Consider the following 22243-nt stretch of genomic DNA (forward strand, 5'->3'; position numbering starts at 1 on the left):
GAAGTAACCATTTTAATGTATATAAAGTACTTAATAGAGTAGGAAATAGTAAAAGAAACTACAGGTCCAGAACATGACCATTTCTTAAAACATCACACAAGTACCGCAGATTTAGATCAAGGACAATATATAAAGTCGATATGCAAATCGGCCAAGAATTTACTCAGACAGGGTACTCTTAAGTTCGCCATTACTGTGGAGCTCCAGCACGATATCACAGCCTCCGATTAGTTCTCCTTTATAATACAGCTGTGGAAAAGTTGGCCAGTTTGAGAATGTCTTCAATCCTTGCCTCACCTCCTCGTCAGTCAGAATGTCAAAAGAACCAAATTCCAGACCCGCTTCCTTCAAGGCATTAACAACCTTAGAGCTGAAACCACATTTGGGAGCATCTGGTGTGCCCTTCATGAAAAGCATCACAGGAGAAGAGCTTATCAACTGTTTCAAGCGATCCTCAAGAGTTGCACCAGATGCAATTCCTTTCTCAGCTAGAACCTTCTTGAGCTCTCCACTCTTTTGCATTTCCAGCACGATATCTGATCCACCGATAAGCTCTTCTTTTATGTAGAGCTGAGGATAGCTCGACCAATTTGAATACACCTTCAGCCCTTGACGAACTTCATCATCTGTAAGAATGTCAAAACTTGCAAATTTGACATTCTCCTGTCTGAGGATATCAACAACTTTGCGACTGAAACCACATCGTGGCTCATCAGGTGTTCCCTTCATAAACAACACAACAGGACTTGAATTAATGATGCCTTTCAAACGATCACTAGTAGCAGTATTCAAGCCTGAGGAACCAGAAATGCCTCCCTTCCCTCCATTTGGTTCTGCTTTTCCTGTAGCTGAATCAATTATTTCAATATCGTGATCTTTGAAAACCTGACCAAGTTCTCCATTTTCATGCATAGCAATTGCAATGTCAGAACCACCAAGCAGTTCTCCCTTGCAATAAAGCTGAGGATATGTCGGCCAGTTTGAAAATTTCTTCAATCCCTCACGAACTTCATTATCTGTTAAAATATCAAAGCTTCCAAATTCAACATTTTCTTTCTTCAAGATATCAACTAGTTTTTGACTAAATCCACACTTGGGGGACTCTGGATTCCCTTTCATGAAGAGCATGACTGGGTGAGAACTAATAAGCTGCTGGAGCCTCTTCTTCAGAGTTTCGTCCATACCAGGAGAAGGTTGTTTAATATGGTGTGATGCACCATTTTCTTTAGCAAGCTCCTGGACAGTTTCAAGTATAGTGGGCCCTGCAGCCATCCCAAGGCTAGCAGGAGCTGCAGAATCCCCAGGCCTAATAGATCCTGCAACTTTGGCAACCTTGTTGGCCAGACTAGATGGATCAGCACCTTCCAATGTATCAACCGCCTTGCCATCCTAAAAGAATCAAACATACTCCAAATAAGAAAGCTGACACAAGTAAAGGCAATTTTTTTCTCAATATCCCAAAAAACTGTAAGGTGTCGAAATTGTTAAGAATTTGTCATGATCCAGAAGCGCCCATAAACTAATGTTCTCACAATTTGCAAAGCTTTTGCTTTTTGAAATGCAAAAATTTCTTAAAACAGTTAATCTTGTCCCAGGGGAAGTCTTCTCACAAATTCAAGACACACAATTAGGATGTTTGAAAGGTTCAATTAAAGACCTTAACTATCTCGGTTAAATAAAGACAAATATAATGATATATGCATCACAGGTTTACAGTACCTTAAAAAATACAAAGAACGGTACAGCAGAAACTGAGTGCGCTTCAGAAATCTCAGGTTGTTCTTCAGCTTCCACCTATAACAAAAAAAAAAAAGAGCGTCAGGCATGAAATACTTGCAAGGCTTCGCAATAGTATCTTTGATACCAAATTTTACACAAGATATACACACCAAGGTGAAAAAGACGATGAATAAATAAGAGAACACATTATCATGAAAATTACATAATGACAGTGTCAGCCTTCTTTTCACCACTCCTACCAAGGCCATCTACACTGTATCTTCCAGTCTCTAATTCAAACGGTTCTTGTAACTAATAAATATGAGATCAGAATCCCTATTTCTAGGTTGAAGCCTGATCTAGCAACAAAGGCTCTGCTAAGCACTTCTTTTCAGCTTCAACTTTGGTGTGTTAGTCTTCAGACTACAGCAATAAATATGAACAATACTCTATCGAGACAAGGTTCAAAAGAAAGAAATCCTCCCATTAAAGCAAACAAGCAGCTCTAGACAACAGCCTTCTATCCTCAACCCACAATTTTAAAACCCTACCAATTCCTTGTTCCTTTTTAATCATCCAATTTCTTTCTCAAGTTGAATAAATTGTTTTCACATGAAATTGTAAACAAAAAGCATCAATAGTTCTTTCAAATGTATGCTGTTATCACTTAAAACATATAAACTGAATAAAAACTACAAAAGCTAAGTCCAATTTCTCCAAGCAGAGGTGATTTCTCTAGTGTTCCTCTATCTAGAAGATGAAACTCCAAAGCTACACACTCCACATACAACATAAAAAAGCAAAAGACAAAATTACATCTCACAGCAAAAAGTTCAGCAATATATCATCATACTTGTACATCGACGATAACCTAATTAAACGAAAGCAACAAAAGGAGTGCAGAATCACATGTAAGGGGAGGAGAAATTGAAGTATTAGATAGAGAAAAATGCATACTCTTAGGAAGCGAGCGAGAGGGAAATCGGTGGAGAGATGCGAGAAGACTTGATCCATGTGCTTGGATGCCTCGCACCACGACGCCCAGAAGTGAAGAACTGCGGGAGCGCCCTCAGCGACGATATTGTCGAGTTCGGTCTTCGATTTGACCTCCTTCACCGTTCCTCCGCCGGCCGCCGCCATGATATATGCTGCACAGACTTTCACCGGTGAAAAAAGACTGATTGATTCGATTTGTATTTCGCTCTTGCCCTCTCCTCTCCTCTCCTCGCACCTGCTATTTATATTTAATTAATTAAACATTATATTTATCCTATCGAATTACTACGTTTTTTTATTCATTATACTATTTTCTAAAACCCCTATTTTATTTCCAGATATAGTAAGAAACTAACTTCTGTTTTCCTTATTTAAAAATATGCAGTCTGGGTTACCAATCAACTATAAATACGTAAATTACAACTGCACAATTCGTGGCCATGATTTAATTATATAATTTATACTAGTATATTTCCCCATTTATATTGTTTTGACCTATAGACATCTCAAACTTTTGCAACAAAAAAATTTAGTGAGCAAGAGTTGTATGAGTTATAAATACAATAAATTACCATAGTACAATTCATGGCCACGAATTAACTACAATTTATACTTGTACATTTTCCCATTTATATTGCTTTGTGCCTATAGACATCTCAAACTTTTGCAACCAAAAATTTAGTGAGGAAGAGTGGTATGAGTTATAAATACAATAAATTATCAGTGCACAATTCGTAGCCATGAATTAATTTATAATTTATACTAGTAAATTTTCACATTTATATTGTTTTGTGCCTATATATCTCAAACTTTTGCAACAAGAGTGGTATCAGTTATAAATACAATAAATTACCATAGCACAATTCATGGCCATGAATTAATTATAATTTATAGTAGTACATTTTCCCATTTATATTGCTTTGTGCCTATACACGTCTCAAACTTTTGCAACCAAAAATTTAGCGAGCAAGAGTGGTATGAGTTAGAGTGATTTAAAAAATGGCTATTAATGAAATCAGAGCCATCATCTTAACTATTTTTTTGTAATTGTTAGAGCATTTTCAATAATATACACTAAATTTAAATTTATTTTAGTGTAAATGTTAGTAGGAATTTTACTTTGATCATTTGCATCAAAATTAAATTTAAAAGAATATTTTCTATTTACTCAATTTTTATATTTACAAAATCTAGAAAACCGATTTTGATTTTGTTTTGGTGTAAACCCAAATACGAGTGTATCTTATTCGGAAACCCAAAACGGGATAATTTTTTGCAATACCATTGAAGCTATTTTCTTATGCTATTTTACATTAATTTGCGCTAAATATTCATTGTAAAATGCATCAACATAGATAATGTAATGCTACTTGATCAATATATAGGGTTACTTATATGTTCATTCTACGTTAAAATGCATCAACATAGATAAAGGCATTTGTGAAGCTAAAGCGGAATATAATAATAATAATAATCAAATAATTTCAGTAGATGTAGAAATTTGGTTTAGATTTGGATAAAATTCAATGTTTTGTCAATACTCCGAATTTGAAAAAAATTGGGAGTTTGGATATTCTGATAATTGTTGATAATTTTGGGAATTTTGATGGTTTGAGAAACAATAACTTGGATCCATGAAACCAAATTTATCAAAACAAGAACGAAAAGAAAGTTACTTTGTTTGTGAGGAGTTTTGCATGCTTAGTGGGATATATAGAGAAAAGATGAAGCACAATAAAAAAGTAGCAAATAATAATAAAAAAAAAATTAATCATAAATAAAATGAACTAGTTCACGTGAATTTTTCACAAGAAGAGCTCACATGAATGTTTGAAAGAATAATTCACATGAGTATTGAAATGATATTAAAGACAAATATAATAATAATTAAATAAATTAAATTAATAACTAAAAGTAATAAAAATAATATAAATTCACAATGTTCAAAATATTCAAAAATGTGATTAGCTTTACGTACAATTCTAAAACATGTACATAAATAAAGTAGTGATTAATTAATAATTAATAGTAGATACAAAAAACAAAAATAATACTACATTGAGCCAATAGAAAATGGAACGTGTCCTTTGCCCTCCACTTTATGTTGGGTCGGCTGATAAGACCCCAATTTACTTTATTTTTATTTCTTTCTATTTTGTCTTATGTGTTTGCAGTGGCGGACGCAGAAATAAATTTTAGTAGGGGCTTTACTAAAAAATTTTATTGTTAACAAAATATACATATTTCCTCTGTTTGTGAAATATTGCTCATTTTTGTCATTTTGGTCCGTCTTTGTTGTACATTTTTTTTATGGAGTCCACTTTCATCTAAATCATTATGCACATTCTATCGTAAAACTAATATATAAATGTGGGATCCATATTCCATTAACTTTTTCAACTCACTTTTCTTCGTATTTCTTAAAATCCGCGCTTAGATGTGGACAACATTTTACAGATGGATGAAGTATATATATAAAATATACTTCATCCATCCTAAAAAAAAAGATTAGTTTTACTATTTCGGGTCATCCCGAAAATTAGAGTATTAATATGAAAGTTTCTACTACGACTAATAATGTGCAATCCACTAATACTATTTCTACTGTCTTTTTTCTCTCTCTTGCTTTTTTTTTCATCACTCTTATTTTACTAATTGTATATTAAAACTCTTGTCATTTACAAATTTATATATTATTTTAGAACAAAAGAAATATATGGAGTAATAATTATTATAAAAAATGCATACATAAATTTTACATAAAACTAATCCAACACAAATTTAACTATTTTGGGAAACCCTTTTCAGTTTTCAATAGTCATTTGAATAAAAAACGGTAGTGTCAATTTAGGATACAATTTTACAAGTGTTACTATTGAATGGATGATAACTTTAAATTTAGTGGCACTTTTTAAATTACTCCTATTTTAAATCTAAAAATATGCCACAGCCACGTATTTAATGAATAAGTAGGCAATTGATATTTTCAACTCTATTATTATTATATTCATTTTAAGTTTAACAGTTTATTCTCTTCTTCCCAATTCTACCGAGCGGCCATTAATGAAATGTAGGTAGTTTTCTCTGTAAATTTAATTTTCAGCCCCTCCTTTTCAATAAATCTTCAACCATTAGACTTCAAAGACATCAATTTAGTGAGGGCTGAAGATACTTTTAAAAAAAATTGAAATTTTTTACAATAGAAATATATTAAAAAGAAAATTTTGGGAAGGGCTTAAGCCCCTCCCCTCTTGAACGTGTGTCCGCCAATGTGTGTTTGCCCTCATCTAAGTCACCGATGAAGGTGGTTTAAGGGTGCGCATCATTCCTAGCCAATTTTTATTGATACTAGAAAATTTCACTTAGACATAGGTGAAATATATTTGAAGTAAATACACGAATTTCCATTCTCATCCACTAAAGTTGTAACAGTATGATCACAAAAGATAAAGTTGATTGCGACTTAATTATTTTGGAGAAGACAGAGCAAATAAAGTTGGTGGTTGAACTAGACGGCGTTGGCCCAATTGGCGGCGCTGCCGATACGAGGGATGCTGGGAATTCTAGTGTATGGATCCACTTTGAATATAACTCTGCCATCATCCTCCCTCATAAACCCTCTCACTTTATTTAGAGGGTGATCAAAACTCATCAGACCACTCCTATTTATGAATATGCACCCTGCAATTAATAGTTAACACACACATTAACATAACATTGGTCTCTAAATAAAGAAAAAAGACAACACTTCTAGTTCTAGTTTCGAGCTCACCGGGAGGAAAGGGTGTGTAGTGTTTGTCACAAGCTGCGGATATGACATTTGGATCGTCGCTGCACACCACAGATCCGTCTCCGGCTGTTCCCCAGTATAGTTGAACACTGCCATCGCGATCCTAGACAACAAATTTAAATAGACGGTTACACGTCAAGTTAGGAATAAAATTTCAATGGTCCAGACTTTGCAATTATGATTGGTTGGACACATTATGCGACAATATGTCTGGACCACTAAAATGTTACTCGAATTTAGTGAGATAGGATGAGGATGAGGATGGAAGTACCCTTGCTAGAAAAAGGGTTGGGGCTTTGGAATCGAAGAGTATGAAAGCAAATTTCCCTTGGAGCTCCTTGACGACTTGGTCGGGAGGGTAGGGTGCGCGATCACGTAGAACTTTGTAGGCCTCGACTATGATCATGGCTTCCGTGGCCTGCCTTGACAGCCCGTAGTGTCGTCTCATCTCGCAAGTGTTGTGCAATGCCCCCGAGAACATGCAAAAGATGTCATCTATCACTACAACAGACCTGATCAAGTTGCCAAATTAAAAAAAAAAAACAAATATCTCACATCAGTGTAAAGAGAGAACTGTAAGTAGTATATAAGTGAGATGGAGTATGTTACCTTGGAATTGCTGGATTTTCACCTTGATGGGACAAAGCGAGGAAGTTATCGCTGGAGAGGTGGTAAAAGGTGCTGTCGGATCTCCATGATCGGAAGATTTCTATGATTTCATCCGATCTGTTCCCTCCACCAACTGGAAGGCTAAGCTCTTTGGGTGGCTTGGAAACTGATTTCTCAAAAACTGCCAACATTCTGAGATGGTCAAAGCCTGAATCAAGATCAAGATGATGATGGCTTTATCCAAATAGATGGAAAGGGCTGACAGAAGGATACAGTGTGTGTAGGTGGCAGCCTCTGCTTATCTGTATAGTATGTACGTGTGATAAGATGAGGAAAAACTGGTGCATGAGCAAAATGAGTGTAGCTTATGAGACTCTGCAACTGCTTATGCTTACGCTCTTCAAGGAATATGGACTCTTCTGCGTCACTACCGCATGCAAACTTATAATTATTCAAATCATGACGCCTATCCACAATCCATACAACATAACCATATATATGAATACCACTCAGATTAATTTTTCAAAACTTACCAAGACCATCTAAAATCACACACCAAAATGTATTACATATAAGACGTAGACATGAGCATTCATGTTTTCGAAAAAAACATCATAAAAAGCAAACATAATTTAAAAATTATGCTTTTCTATAGCAAATTTAATTAATAATTATAGTTATGGTGTATTTATTAGTAGAGATGGCCAGATGGGCTTAGGCCAGATAATATCGAGTCAGACCCCCCAAAAATATAATCGAAACAATCAAATAATAAGAAACAAAAATTTTACTAGAGTGTGACATAAAAAAATAATAATAATACTCCCTCCGTCCCCAAAATTGGTCCCGTTTCACCTTTTACCATTTTTAATTTTAATAGTGTACCGCATATTCCACTAACTCATTCCTACGCACATTTTATTATAAAACTAAAATGAGCAAAAATGAGGATGGACAATCACTAGGCTCTAATACAAACCCTTTCTCAAAAACAGGATTACAAGGAATCACTTATACATCAACAAACCTTGGTTAGCTGTCAAAGTATATAGAGATATGATCAACATTATCTAACATTTGACGGTGATCACACAAGTCCCAAATCCAGGTTTTGCTAGTCATATAAAAAAGATTCAAGTATGCTGCAACTTAATATAGATATAACTACCATCACAGATTTTGGGAACCCTCGGATTTGTCTGTTCCCATGGGCTCTGCTGCTGCTGCTGCCGGTACTTCTTGTCCAACCCCTGCTCCCGTGTTTTGGCTAGGGCTGGAATCAGCATTGTTAGCCCCTTGAGGTTGAGACTCACTGCCTTGGAATGGACCTGGAGAGGCTAGCTCAGGAGTGGCTGGTTTTGCTGGCGTAGGGATTGGCTTCGTCATTATTGGCCGGCAAAACCTGTGAGAATATTGGGTCTTATTAGATACACAATTGAGAAGATGAAGGGAAAATCCAAAGTCTTGCTGTTTGTAGGCAAAAAATGTACATTGCTACTATGAACATGCATGCATGTATTGGACTAGAAAAGGCAAATGCAATAACAACTAAGTTTGAACTGGTAGGAATGAAAAGGATGGAGTTCTACTTTAAGGAAATGTATAGTACCTATCAAGGGCTTCACACTTTTTAATAATGTCTTGTACTTTCTCTCTCAAGCAAGCTTCAGCTTCCACACATTCATTCAAAACCTGGCAGTTGAAAACAATTAGCGGGATTTCTGTCATATAGCGCGTGTGAGCACTTACGACAAAGAATATATACCTTTTGCTTCTCTGCCACATCAATATGATCAAACATGGTATCAGTGGACATTGCTGCATCTTTGTAATAATTGATGAAATTAACGGCTTGGCAAATCATTCGGTCAATCCCATATCCCCTCTCTGTGTGCTCCTTGTAGCGCTCCTCTAGAGCATCACCTTGCTGCAAGGTTTTGGAGTGCTAGTTAACAAACCGTCTGGTAAAGTAGGAAGCAAAAAAAGCAAACATGACATAACGAGTTTCTGTTTTTACCTGCTTGAGCTCCTCCAGCATGGCAGCATACACACATTTGGTTTCATCTTTACCGTCCCCATATAACCAGTCTTCTACCTCCTGAAGTCCGGTAATCAATTGCTCTCGCTCTGAATCCGTGACAACATAATAATACTTATCATCAAGCTGCAGAGACAAAAAAAAAACAACAGTTCAAATAAATAATTAAGGTGACTCGCAGTACAAGATCAGGGCCTTTTTACGTACTTTATTCCTCATATCATAAACATAAGACTCGACATCATTCTTCTTGTCTTTGGATTCCTTCATAGATCGATCCTGCAAAGCCATCTCCAACTCCTCCACAGCTTTTTGTACATCTGGAGCAGCAAGAGCTCCAAATACAACTTCTGACACAGGCACGGTTTTCTTGTTAACCTTCTTCTTCGGAGCATCCACCTGATGAGCATTAAATGAATGCATTAATACAGTGACTTTCCGTGATATTACTAGTAGTCCAAGACAAACACAAACACCAAAAGGAAAGGCATACACGATAAGGAAATGAACAAGGAGCACTCAAAACACAACCCCTGCAATATTGAAATAATGTTATATGTAAAGTAACTCAACTCAAATGCAAATCTACTAGTTTGGAAGCCTAGAAAAGAGTTAATATTATATACCGAAGAGGAGTATAATAATAACTGGAGTTGCATGTCGAGAGAACATGAGAAAAAACAGTAAGGTTACATATGAAATAGTAAACAGATAAGTGACACCAAGAGAAAGAACCAGAAACGGGCATTCCAAAGTCATTGGTGGGGAAATACTCTACACTCTACAGAAATAGAGAAGTAAATTTATAGGAACATATTCATAAATTATTTAAACAATTATAGTATTTCGATATAAGCATGCAAATTACCTCGACATCAGTTTCCATCTGAACGGGATTATCTCCCGAATCCGGAATGCCATTATCAGCAGCAGGAGCTCCAGTTTCTGAATCCTGCATATTTACATCAGCAGTACTTGGGGGAACAGGGTCAGCAAGAAGCTCATTAGTCTCCATCTTAGCTGGCTCTTCGTCAGACTCTTTAACAACTGCAACATCTACTTCTTCTTCATCTTCTTCAAGCAGCTGTTTAAAGAGCGACCATCATGTATTTGGGGAAAGTCAATTTTCACAATAATAATGTAAATCACACATAAAAGGAACAACGCATAGAGCTATATTAATAGATGTCTCAGTGACCTCCTGCCAATAGTTATAGCACCCAATGACAATTTCCTTGATTACCAAAAGAACTAACACTAGCAATTTCTCCTTCCCTTCAACTCTATGTTTATCCCCATAATGATAGTCATTATCTTATACTGATAAGTATATAAGCTAGGGGCTCCTAACTTAAATATAAGATCCACCATACGAGATAAAGGGCTGACTCCCAGTATATGTCGTTCCACACTTTCATGTAGTTACAATAGGCATGAGATTCGTATCAATCCTTTTTCCCCTTTAGAACCAAACTGAACCAAACGTCCACAGACAGCTCAGACCAGGTGGAAAACCAAATACAAGACCCTCTCCATCCATTTGTTGCCCTTTGGGCCCACATCTTTGGTGGCACGGCTGGCACCCCATGGTCACACTGGGTAAACCCTTGTCTAGGCCGTCCAGATCCCGTTCCGTCGTTCACACACCAAATTGATAAGCATATAAGTTAGGGAGTTCTAATTTAAACATGTGGAATAACACAATTTTACACTACTGACAACATGCATCATTCATGGGAAAAACAGATAAAAGTTATGACATCCGACGTATTCCTACACATTAAGTCATTATTAAGTACGATATACATAACTGCAATCCAAGTATCCAACAATCTGCTAAGGCAATAATTTATTATTCATCACCAAGATAGTAAACTATAACTAGAACACGGGCGAAGAAAAGTAAGACTTTCCATTACCAAAGTTGTCCAATAATAAAAATTAGCATCAAAGGAAAAAATAATGAGAAGCCTTAAACTCGGCAGATAGGATGAGAGATAAAATTCATCATGAGAGCCAAGAGCTTACAGTTGCAGATTCAACAGACACAATACCATGAAGATTAAGACACACTGTGACTTCCAATTTTGCCTTCTGACCATTTGTGGACTGGAAAGGTCCAATCTGCAGTCAATGTGCCAATACAAAGGAAAATAGAAGCTGAGTAAGTGGTGGGGCTACAATCTACAGACTGTCGATTGTTGGATTAAAACAAATTTGCAAACCAAACTTACCGTATAACGGCTGATCTTTGCAGGAGCTTGCAATTCACTGACATCAGCATATTGAACATCTAATGCGAAGGTCTCAGACATATAGAACGTCAAAGCTTTCATGCTAGGTATTGGGCTTCCCTTCGGGAATACAACAGTGGTCTGCAGATTATCACCACCTGCTCTGTTTTGCGTATCGCCATCAGGAGTTTTCCATGTCAGAGAAATGGGGAACGGGAAGCTCTCGTTAACCTGCACAAGTAAAGGAAGGGTATATATATTTCAGCATTTATGTCACAGATTTTGAACAACGGATTACATGAACGTAGAAGTCCAACAAGAAGGTATAAGTATAACTGTGAACACGTTAGAAGACAAAGCCAAGATAGGAATGAAAATGCACCTGGAATTCCCTAACTTTAAATGAAGGACTAAGAATAGTACACTGTAAAGCACAGCCTAGGGCAACACATGCTTTTGCATTCATTGTCCGACTAGGCTCCATCCCGAAGAAATCAGTCAAGATCTTAACCATGGCAGGGACTTGGGACCTTGAGCCTACTATTTCAAATGAGTGTATATTCTGAATTGTCAGTCCAGCATCTGCTAGAGCCTTTTCCAGAGGCTTCTTCACAGGCTCCAGAATTGAGGTGCAAACTTGTTCAAACTCCTCTCTCTTGATATAGCCTATTTCAACTTCAGGATTATTAGCACTGAGCATTTTCTTCAGTATTTCACGGAGACTTTTACAAGCCGCTGCACTCTGATAAACATCAATCATATATTCATCCTTGAATTTTGCAGCAAAATATTGGTAAAGAGCTTGATCAAAATCTCTTCCACCCAGGGAACGATCGAAAGTGTGAGCCAAAATTTTGAGCTGACCTTTCTTGAATGCAGCAATACATACTTGCAAACTCGTTTGCCCCGCGTGAATAAAAGCGACATTTATTAGTTCATTTTCTGGTAGATCAGTTTTCCAGAAGCCATAGGCCAAGGCAGTAGCATCGGTCTCATGCATAAGACGGAGCGGGTTTAAACCAGCAATTGTCACAGCCCTCCTCTGGATATCAGTAAAATAAACAGGAATTCCAATGCAACAATCTACAAGTGGTGCAGTTAACTTCTTTTCTCCAATTCTCTTCAAATTGGAAAACTGTATTCCCAATAGCTGAGCAGGTGTATACGACTTACATTCTCCCAAATGCCAAGCATGTACTAAGGGATAGCCATCAGGGCCTTCCGTGACCGAGAAAGGCACTGACTCTAGATCACGCTGCAGGTGTGGATCAGAAAAATGGCGTCCAATCAGGCTCTTTATATGAGATATTGCATTTGTTTGGTTTGAATCCTTCAAAAATGATGCGGTTGCTACTGGCCCTACAAGAGGAGTTTCCTGGTTTGATTCATGATTAGGCACTACGCGAATACCTCCTTGCCTTGCAACGGTAACAACACAGTTCTGATTTCCAAATTCAAAACCACCAACAATCATGTTTGATTGGCTTGCAGCAATTCCAACCAAAACAAGCGGCAACTGGCAGCAATTAAAAGGAATCAAACTAAAGAAATCTGCTTCACTAAAACGAAAATAGAGAAATCAACTAACCAAAACAAAATGGAGAGACACAAAACGATATCAGCTAATCAAAATTAAAAGAAATCTGTAGGAAACGAAAGGAATGAAAGAAGATTATGACAAATTAATTCATCAATCGCACGAATTCGACGACACATACACAACCCTGTAAAACTTTGTGGTCGATATATACGTTTTAATTATCTCTCGCTCGTATTTTCTTGAGTTTATTTGTATTTACTTGTACTCCCTTCCCTTCGTCCCGCTTAAAATAAAATATTTGAAAATTGGCGCAGATTTATTTTGTAAGTTAATGAATAAAAAAGTAGAGATATAGTTGTTTTCATTTTAGGAAACATTTCATTTTTTTTATGGGACAATCAGAAAACAAAAACATTTCATTTTTAATGGAATAGGGGGACTATTGATTACAATTAATAATTTTAAAAATATAATTTGTAAATATTTAAAATCAAATAGTAGAATTCAATTATCCAAAACTACATTCGAAAAAATTGAAATTGAAACTTTACTAATCCACCTCAACCAAAAAACTGAAACTGAATTAAATACCAAAAATTCAAAATTCATTTCCTAGAACTTACGTACCAATGCACTAACCAACATACCCTAATAATTCCAATCATCGTAAAAATTCAAATACTAATAACAACCACTAATACCAATCAATTCAACATAAATATTAAATCATCATTACCAACAACAAAATATTCAGGATATCCACGATAACTATCTATCTATAATAACTACTATATAAAAAGGCGAATTTTTAGAGGTTTTGAAAAACCATTTTATGCCAGACATGCATAAACAAAAACTATTAAAAAATTTAGGTGTGGAAACTTTTAACGTGTGGCAGTAGTTACAATGATTATTTTTAATTGATTATTTTTAATTTATTTCATTTAGTAGTAACACAATATTCTTTTGGGAAACAACATTGATAATTACTACACCATATTACTTATTTGTAGTAAAATCATGAGAATCATTAATGAATATTCAACTTTAGATAATTCAAATATATGGCTAAATAACTTAAATGTTGGTCCACGAGGGTGAAACAATGTAATTTTCCAATAGTGACACTGTAACCCCATAAAAATAAATTAGACCGAAATTTGTATTCCGACAAGAAAATCGTCAAATTATGATTTATTTAACGATTCCTAGCCAATCATTTGTACACGTTGATGAATAAGGGCCCCTCACATTCCGGTCCGACAATATTATGAGGGGTGTTAAATCAGGGTACGCAGTGACTCATTAAGGGGAGGAGGGCCTAACCCACTGCCTATCAGAAGCTCACCTCCCAAAGCCTCACACTTGTGCCTAAAAAGTGTTGCAACTACACGACAGGGATTTGATCCTTGATAATGTGTTATTATACGCTCTTAAGTGCTAGTAAGAAAGTAAATAAGAAGATGTCTTTATTTGTAATGTGCGTCAGATGGCAAGCTAACTACGTCTATGTCCCATGAAGAAAACGTAAATATTTTCTCGATCTCTCCTTCGTGTTATTTCTCCGCCTTTTATTATTGATTTTCACTTAAGTTATTTCACACAGTTAATCCTCCTTCGTGTTATTTCTCAACCTATTGTTCTTTCCGTACCGTTAACCCTTGAAATGGTCCATATTCCTCATACACAGCTCATAAACTTAATCGCAGCTCCATGAGGAAAACGTATATACGCTCAATCTGTTCTTCATTTTACTTCTCTACATTTTATTTTTTATTTTCATTTAAGTTATTTGGCGCATAGTCGTTTTCCGGTTAATTTAGCTAAGTTTCATTAATCACTAACTTACCGGTCTATGTACCAACTTAATCGATGCCCCGTAAAGAAAACGTAAATATTTTCTCAATCTCTCCTTCGTGTTACTTCTCCTTTTTTTATTTTTGATTTTCACTTAAGTTATTTTGCGCATAGTCGATTTCCTGTTGATTTAGTTAAATTTCATAATCATTAGTTTACTAATCTATGTATATATTGTTGCTATAGTTTGTGTTTATTTTGAGTTTTGTTAAATTTCTTGTCTGATTCTACAAACATTTCAATAGGTTGAATAATGTCGTTTATTTTTTATTTGGGAGTGAATGCGAATCAAAACCATACGATAGTAAGTTGGCATTAGTACTTTACTTTGTTTTTATATTAAATGATATATTATCATCTTGAATTGTTGCTCTTGTTTTGTTATTTAGGTATAATCCCATGTTACATGCGTTCTCCGTAATGTGACCGGTTAACTGACTTCGTGTGGAGATACGGTGTTCGAACCTTCGACGACCTCGAAGGAAGATTCACGATTTGCCGTTTACGGACGATTTCTGATTGGCAGAAAAGAGAGAGCGAAAATATTCTAGTTGTACACGCTAGATTTAGGGAAAATATTCCATTTATAAAAAGCATGATAAATTAAATACCCTATTTATATGACTACGGACTCTAGGGCGGTTCGACTTAAATACTCCCTCCGTCCACAAAAAATACAGTACGATTACCTTTTTTGGTCGTCCACAAAAAATAGAGCACATTCATTTATGGAAAGTTTTCAACAAATAATAACCCTACACATCATTCCACTAACACTACTTCTCACTTACTTTTTCTCGTTCTCTCTTACTTTGTTGAATGAAATATTACACTAAAACACCACATATAAAAAAAATAGAGCAATTTGTGTATAGCATGATGTGTAGTGTATAATTGGTAAAGTAAGATAGAAGGGAAAACCACCACATCTAACGCATGTTCACCATCCAGAGACATCATATGTGGTGTATACTCCCTCTCGTTCTCTCTCGTTAGATGTCTCTAATTACTTTGTTGGTTGTATATATCTCCTTGGTACCTACTCCCGAGGAGTTAAAAACACCACATATGATGTCTCTGGATGGTGAACATGCGTTAGATTAAGAATTTATAATAAATAGGAGAGATGAAAAAAGTAGAAAAGATAAGAGAGAGTAAAGTAAATGATGGAATAAAGTAAGAATGATTAGATGTTTTGTCTTTTGTTAAAAAAAATAAATGACTCAACTTTGTTGGGACGGACTAAAAAGGAATACGACTCAACTTTTATGGGACGGAGGGAGTATGAAATAAGAATAATATATTTAATCAATAAATATGTAAAATACATATACACGTCGGGGGATGTCAATTAGGCCCTACCCGCTCGGGTTATCGGGTTATTCGACCAGTGAACATATTCTAATCCATAGCGTTCCATTATATCATTCATTGCATATCATATCAAATTCATCAGGCATTGTATATATTTTTAGAATTGTTTAATTAAATAAATTAAATTTATATATTAATTTATTGAATATATAAATTCCACATTAAACCTCTTGAATTGCATTCATATAAAAAAACTGCCATAATCCACATCTAAAATATAAAAATTAGTTTTAAAAACCAGTTTTAATTAAATTGAAATTTTTTAATTAAAATGATATTATTGTAAATATCCCCAAAACTCCCCTTTTATATAACAGAAAATCATTTCTCGTCATTCACTACAATATTATTGTCATTTAATTCCACATGAAATCTCTTGAATTGCATTCATATAAAAAAACTGCCATAATCCACATCTAAATTATAAAAATTCATTTAAAAACCAGTTTTAATTATCTTACTCTATATACTATTTTGGTGGGAAATGTGAAGCAAAACTGAATATTGAGCGGGAAATGTGAAGCGAAAACGGGAAAGCGGAAATTGTGATTTGACTCATGCTAAATTTGCAATAAATATGTCACCCACAAGTGTATGGGGTATGTAGCACGTGACAAGTTGAAATCATCGATCCTCGAAGACTAAATGCCGGCTTGAGTACTACGATGCAACTTTGAACACTGTCTAGACTAATAGAAAGGGTTTTTGGTTTTTCTTAACTAAGATAAAAAAACAAGTAAGCAAATAAGAACAAATTAGGAAACTAAAGCAAATAAAGGGTAGTTTTCACTCAAATTGGGAAGGTAGGGATATGGATCCGTTGGTATGGATCACGGGTGTTCACCTAGGGATCATGCTCATCTATTGGGTCTCATGTGTGGCTAGGAAGGTCGGGTTAATTGGTTAGACCCCCTCTTGGGTGCATCTAACGCGTTGATCAGCCTCTAAAGTCGGAGTCTCCTCCCTACACTTCGAGACCGACTCCTAAAACCTGCGGACCCAAGCCCTCTCTCTAGCTATGCATCTCTCGATAACTTAAAACGCACGGAGTTGTTGATTATTTAACAATCTAACCAAGCATCTCTCAATGACAATGATTAGAACAAGACATCCAATTGTTAGCTAAACAATTAGACAATGAAAAAGCACAAAATCCAACAAAACCAAAAACCACCACAAAGAGATAGATAAGCATAAATCAAGGTTTAACCCATGGATTCCATACAAACTTCATCAATATCCCTAATAAAGACTTAGCTACTCATAGTGGAAGCTAAGACAAAAGAAAATACAAAAGCAACAAAGGAAAACATAGTAGAAATGGAAAATAGAACTCCTTAAGGTGGACTTGATGTTGGGGAGAATCTTTCTTCTTCAATCTCTTGAAGATAGAAGCCTCCTTGCCTTCAATCCTCTTGAATCTCTCGATTTCTCTCTCAATTTTGCAGTGGGGGAAGTTGGGGTTCAGAAATGAGTGAGAACCCCTTTTATATTTGAAGCTGTCAAAAACACCCGACCGGGTGATTTGCAGGTGGCAAAACACCCGATCGAGTTTTCTCTCTGGAACCCGCTAGTTGCACGAAACACCCGACCGGGTTTTCCGAGAATGGAAAACACCCGGTCGGGTTTCTTCTCTGGAATCAACCATTTGCTCCATTTTGACCTGTTTTTACTTCAAAACTCCGACAAACTCATTACTTCATCTAATTGATGACTATATGAGTGAAAACCTATTACAAACACCTTAATTCAACAAAAACATGGGTTAAACACCTCTAAGACCATCCTAAACTATGAGTTTGTCACGATTGTGAAGCGAAAATTGCCAAGAGGATTCGCGAAAGTAGTTCATTGTTGAAAGGGAAATTGCGGATATTTTGACGAGGAAATGGAGCAAGAGTCGTTTCAAATTCCAGATCTATCGGTAAGGGTTTAGGATTTAGAGCTTATTGATTTCATTGTTTTCTTGGAGAATTTTGTCTTTGTTGGACTTTTACTTGGATCTTTACTTGGTGAAATCTGCATTTTTGACTAATCTGCTTTACTTGGCGAATTTAGAATTATTTTTGAATCTGCATTAACCTTTACTTGGATATGACTCTTTTGTAGGCTCCAGTTAGTTGGAAAAATGTTAGCTGTATGGGCCTTCAGGTTACTATTCTTTAACATACCATTGGCATCTAATTAGTCCAAAGACAATTATAGACACTTTGGTTTTTAGTAGGTGGACGCCTGATCAAATTTTCTGCCAAGGAGTATGCCCTCATCTCGGGGCTCCGGTTTGGCACGTCCACTTTTCAATACAAAGACAAAAAGTACATAAATCCTCCTTCTTCAAGCCTACACACCTCTCATTTCAAGTATGCCCCAAAAAGAAAGTTAGAGTTGAAGATATTATGTGACGACTTCAAGCAAAAGAAATTGGATTACACAGAGAGCTATGTAAAAGCTGCTATGTTGATTATCTGCTTCTCCACTATCCGGTGCAGAGAGGATTGCACCATTGAGTCTTGGGCATGGCATCAGGTTGAAGACTATGACCAGTGGAATGCCTATCCTTGGGGGTCATTCTCGTTTCAAATGCTATTGCATTATAATGAGACTGTTGGACCAACTACCGATCAGGTTAAAAACACCAAATATGATGTCTATGGATGGTGAACATGCGTTAGATGTGGTGGTTTTCTCGGAAAATAAATAGGAGAGATGTCTCTATAGTTAAAAACACCACATATGATGTCTCTGGATGGTGAACATGCGTTAGATGTGGTGGTTTTCCCTTCTATCTTACTTTACCAATTATACACTACACATCATGCCATACACAAATTGCTCTATTTTTTGTTGACAAGGGAGTATACATGAGTATCTTAAATATTATGACTATTGCAATATTTTATTTTTAGTAGATGAGGAGATCAATTAAGCGTCAAGCTAAATTACTAACCTTATGTTACACTCCATAAACAATAAATTAAGAAATAAGAGTATAAAATACTAATCTCGCAATTTAAGCCCAATAAATAAAGCTCAATCAACTTATTGTTCTTTCCGTACCGTTAACCCTTGATATGCTCTTTGTTCTTCATACACAGCTCATAAACTAAATCGCAGCTCCATGAGGAAAACGTAAATACTCTCAATCTGTCTTCATTTTACTACTCTACATTTTATTTTTTATTTTCATTTAAGTTATTTGGCGCATAGTCGTTTTTCGGTTAATTTAGCTAATTTTCATAAATCACTAGCTTACCGGTCTATGTACCAACTTAATCGATGCCCCATAAAGAAAACGTAAATATTTTCTTAATCTCTCCTTCGTGTTACTTCTCCGTTTTTTATTTTTGATTTTCACTTAAGTTATTTCGCGCATAGTCGATTTCTTGTTGATTTAGTTAAATTTCATAATCATTAGTTTACTGATCTATGCATGTATCGTTGCTATAGTTTGTGTTTATTTTGGGTTTTGTTCAATTTCTTGTCTGATTCTACAATCTTTTTCATAGGTTGGATCATGTCGTTCATTTTTATTTGCACGAGAGGGAAATATTAAATTTGGGAGTGAATGCTAATCAAAACCATATGGTATTAAGTTGGCATTCGTACGTTACTTTGTTTTTATTGAATGATATATTATCATCTTGAATTGTTGCTCTTGTTTTGTTTTTAGGTATAATCCCACATTACAGACGTTCTCTGTAACGTGGCCGGTTAACTGACTTCGCGTGGAAATACGGTGTTCAAACCTTCTATGACCTCGAAGGAAGGCTTACGATTTGCCGTTTCACGGACGATTTCCGATTAGCAGCAAAAAGAGAGCGAAAATATTTTTGTTGTACACGCTAGGTTTAAGGAAAATATTTCATTCATAAAAAGCATGGGAAATGAAATACCCACTCTAGGGCAGTTCGACTTAAATATATATGAGTATCTTATATATTATGACTATTGTAATATTTTGTTTTTGGTAGATTAATTAAGCGGCAAGCTAAATTACTAACCTTATGTTACACTTTAAATTAAGAAATTAGAGTATGAAATACTAACCTTGCAATTTAAGCCCAATCAACCTATTGTTCTTTCCGTACCGTTAACCCTTGAAATGGTCCATATTCTTCATACACAACTCATAAACTTAATTGCAGCTCCATGAAACGTAAATATGCTCAATTTGTTCTTTATTTTACTTCTATGCATTTTATTTTTGATTTTCATTTAAGTTATTTCGCGCATAGTCGTTTTCCGGTTAATTTAGCTAAATTTCATAAATCACTAACTTACTGATCTATGCATCAACTTAATAGATGCCCCGTGAAGAAAACATAAATATTTTCTCAATCTCTCCTTCGTGTTACTTCTCCGCCTTTTATTTTTTATTTTCACTTAAGTTATTTCGCGCATAGTCGATTTCCTATTGATTAGGTATGTTTCATAATCATTAGTTTACTGATCTATGTATGTATCGTTCTATAGTTTGTGTTTATTTTGGATTTTGTTCTATTTCTTGTCTGATTCTACATTCTTTTTCATAGGTTGGATCATGTCGTTCATTTTTATTTGCACGAGAGGGAAATGCTAAATTTGGGAGTGAATGCGAATCAAAATCATATGATTGTAAGTTGGCATTCGTATGTTACTTTGTTTTCGTATTGATGATATATTATCATCTTGAATTGTTGCTTTTTTTTGTTATTTAGGTATAATCCCATGTTACAGATGTTCTCCGTAATGTGACCGGTTAACTGACTTCGCGTGGAAATACGTTGTTTCAACCTTCGATAACCTCGAAGGAAGGTTCACGATTTGCCGTTTCACGGATGATTTCCGATTGGCAGCAAAGAGAGAGCGAAAATATTCTTGTTGTACACGTTAGGTTTAGGAAAAATATTTCATTCATAAAAAGCATGGTAAATAAAATACCCACAGACCCTAGGGCGGTTCGACTTAAATATATATGAGTATCTTATATATTATGACTATTGTAATATTTTGTTTTTGGTAGATAAATTAAGCGGCAAGCTAAATTACTAATCTTATGTTACACTCCATAAACAATAAATTAAGAAATTAGAGTATGAAATACTAACCTTGCAATTTAAGCCCAATCAACTTATTGTTCTTTCCGTACCATTAACCCTTGAAATGGTCCATATTTTTCATACACAGCTCACAAAACTTAATCGCAGCTCCATGAGGAAAACGTATATACGCTCAATTTGTTCTTCATTTTACTTCTCTACATTTTATTTTTTATTTTCATTTAAGTTATTTGGCGCATGGTCGTTTTCCGGTTAATTTAGCTAAATTTCATTAATCACTAGCTTACCGGTCTATGTACCAACTTAATCGATGCCCCGTAAAGAAAACGTAAATATTTTCTCAATCTCTCCTTCGTGTTACTTCTTCTTTTTTTATTTTTGATTTTCACTTAAGTTATTTCGCGCATAGTCGATTTCCCGTTGATTTAGTTAAATTTCATAATCATTAGTTTACTGATCTATGTATGTATCGTTGCTATAGTTTGTGTTTATTTTGGGTTTTGTTCAATTTCTGTCTGATTCTACAGTCTTTTTCATAGGTTGGAACATGTCGTTCATTTTTATTTGCAAAAGAGGGAAATGTTAAATTTGGGAGTGAATGCGAATCAAAACCATATGGTAGTAAGTTGGTATTCGTACGTTACTTTGTTTTTGTATTGAATGATATATTATCATCTTGAATTGTTGCTCTTGTTTTGTTATTTAGGTATAATTCCACGTTACAGACGTTCTTCGCAACGTGACCGGTTAACTGACTTCGCGTGGAAATACGCTGTTCAAACCTTCGACGACCTCGAAGGAAGGTTCACGATTTGCCGTTTCACGCACGATTTTCGATTGGCAGCAAAAAGAGATCGAAAATATTCTTGTTGTACACGTTAAGTTTAGGGAAAATATTCCATTCATAAAAAACATGGTAAATGAAATACCCACGGACCCTAGGGCGGTTCGACTTAAATATACATGAGTATCTTATATATTATGACTATTGTAATATTTTGATTTTAGTAGATCAATTAAGCGGCAAGCTAAATTACTAACCTTATG

The 22243-nt window shown here is 35.4% G+C and overlaps 3 protein-coding genes across 4 annotated transcripts; all 3 read right to left on the reverse strand.

The window, feature by feature from the left end:
• Positions 1-10: 10 nt before the first annotated feature.
• Positions 11-2938, reverse strand: LOC125214700 (monothiol glutaredoxin-S17). The gene is made up of 3 exons (XM_048115829.1): positions 2677-2938; positions 1720-1794; positions 11-1389 (listed from the first exon to the last, which is right to left on the reverse strand). The coding sequence occupies exons 1-3, from the start codon at positions 2857-2859 to the stop codon at positions 160-162; spliced, it is 1488 nt and encodes a 495-aa protein (XP_047971786.1). The 5' UTR covers positions 2860-2938; the 3' UTR covers positions 11-159.
• Positions 2939-6097: 3159 nt separating this feature from the next.
• LOC125215632 (stem-specific protein TSJT1-like) lies at positions 6098-7334 on the reverse strand. The gene is made up of 4 exons (XM_048117104.1): positions 7115-7334; positions 6777-7017; positions 6488-6608; positions 6098-6396 (listed from the first exon to the last, which is right to left on the reverse strand). Exons 1-4 carry the CDS (start codon positions 7303-7305, stop codon positions 6224-6226), a joined length of 726 nt encoding a protein of 241 aa, XP_047973061.1. The 5' UTR covers positions 7306-7334; the 3' UTR covers positions 6098-6223.
• A 768-nt stretch (positions 7335-8102) lies between these two features.
• Positions 8103-13113, reverse strand: LOC125215804 (heat shock 70 kDa protein 15-like). Of its 2 annotated transcripts, none has more exons than XM_048117358.1 (10): positions 13087-13113; positions 11769-12902; positions 11387-11617; positions 11181-11276; positions 10021-10236; positions 9360-9551; positions 9132-9278; positions 8880-9041; positions 8724-8806; positions 8103-8516 (listed from the first exon to the last, which is right to left on the reverse strand). In XM_048117358.1, the coding sequence occupies exons 2-10, from the start codon at positions 12858-12860 to the stop codon at positions 8285-8287; spliced, it is 2451 nt and encodes an 816-aa protein (XP_047973315.1). In that variant the 5' UTR covers positions 12861-12902; positions 13087-13113; the 3' UTR covers positions 8103-8284. The 2 variants fall into 2 exon arrangements, with proteins under 2 accessions (XP_047973315.1, XP_047973316.1); XM_048117359.1 differs by lacking the exon at positions 13087-13113 and adding an exon at positions 12975-13086.
• Between the last annotated feature and the right edge of the window lie 9130 nt (positions 13114-22243).

This window comes from Salvia hispanica, chromosome 3, assembly GCF_023119035.1.
Source record: "Salvia hispanica cultivar TCC Black 2014 chromosome 3, UniMelb_Shisp_WGS_1.0, whole genome shotgun sequence".
Taxonomy (NCBI): domain Eukaryota; kingdom Viridiplantae; phylum Streptophyta; class Magnoliopsida; order Lamiales; family Lamiaceae; genus Salvia; species Salvia hispanica.

What these genes read in the sequence shown, in the direction of transcription:
- LOC125214700 (XM_048115829.1), bottom strand. Translation starts at nt 2,859, where the DNA reads ATGGCGGCGGCCGGCGGAGGAACGGTGAAGGAGGTCAAATCGAAGACC. An exon ending in CTCTCGCTCGCTTCCTAAGA is followed by an intron (nt 1,795 to 2,676) that starts GTATGCATTTTT and finishes TTTTTGTTATAG; the next exon opens with GTGGAAGCTGAAGAACAACC. An exon ending in CGTTCTTTGTATTTTTTAAG is followed by an intron (nt 1,390 to 1,719) that starts GTACTGTAAACC and finishes TGATTCTTTTAG; the next exon opens with GATGGCAAGGCGGTTGATAC.
- LOC125215632 (XM_048117104.1), bottom strand. Translation starts at nt 7,305, where the DNA reads ATGTTGGCAGTTTTTGAGAAATCAGTTTCCAAGCCACCCAAAGAGCTT. An exon ending in CAACCCTTTTTCTAGCAAGG is followed by an intron (nt 6,609 to 6,776) that starts GTACTTCCATCC and finishes TTTGTTGTCTAG; the next exon opens with GATCGCGATGGCAGTGTTCA. An exon ending in CTACACACCCTTTCCTCCCG is followed by an intron (nt 6,397 to 6,487) that starts GTGAGCTCGAAA and finishes TATTAATTGCAG; the next exon opens with GGTGCATATTCATAAATAGG.
- LOC125215804 (XM_048117358.1), bottom strand. Translation starts at nt 12,860, where the DNA reads ATGATTGTTGGTGGTTTTGAATTTGGAAATCAGAACTGTGTTGTTACC. An exon ending in TTAAAGTTAGGGAATTCCAG is followed by an intron (nt 11,618 to 11,768) that starts GTGCATTTTCAT and finishes TTACTTGTGCAG; the next exon opens with GTTAACGAGAGCTTCCCGTT. An exon ending in TGCTGGAGGAGCTCAAGCAG is followed by an intron (nt 9,042 to 9,131) that starts GTAAAAACAGAA and finishes AAAACCTTGCAG; the next exon opens with CAAGGTGATGCTCTAGAGGA.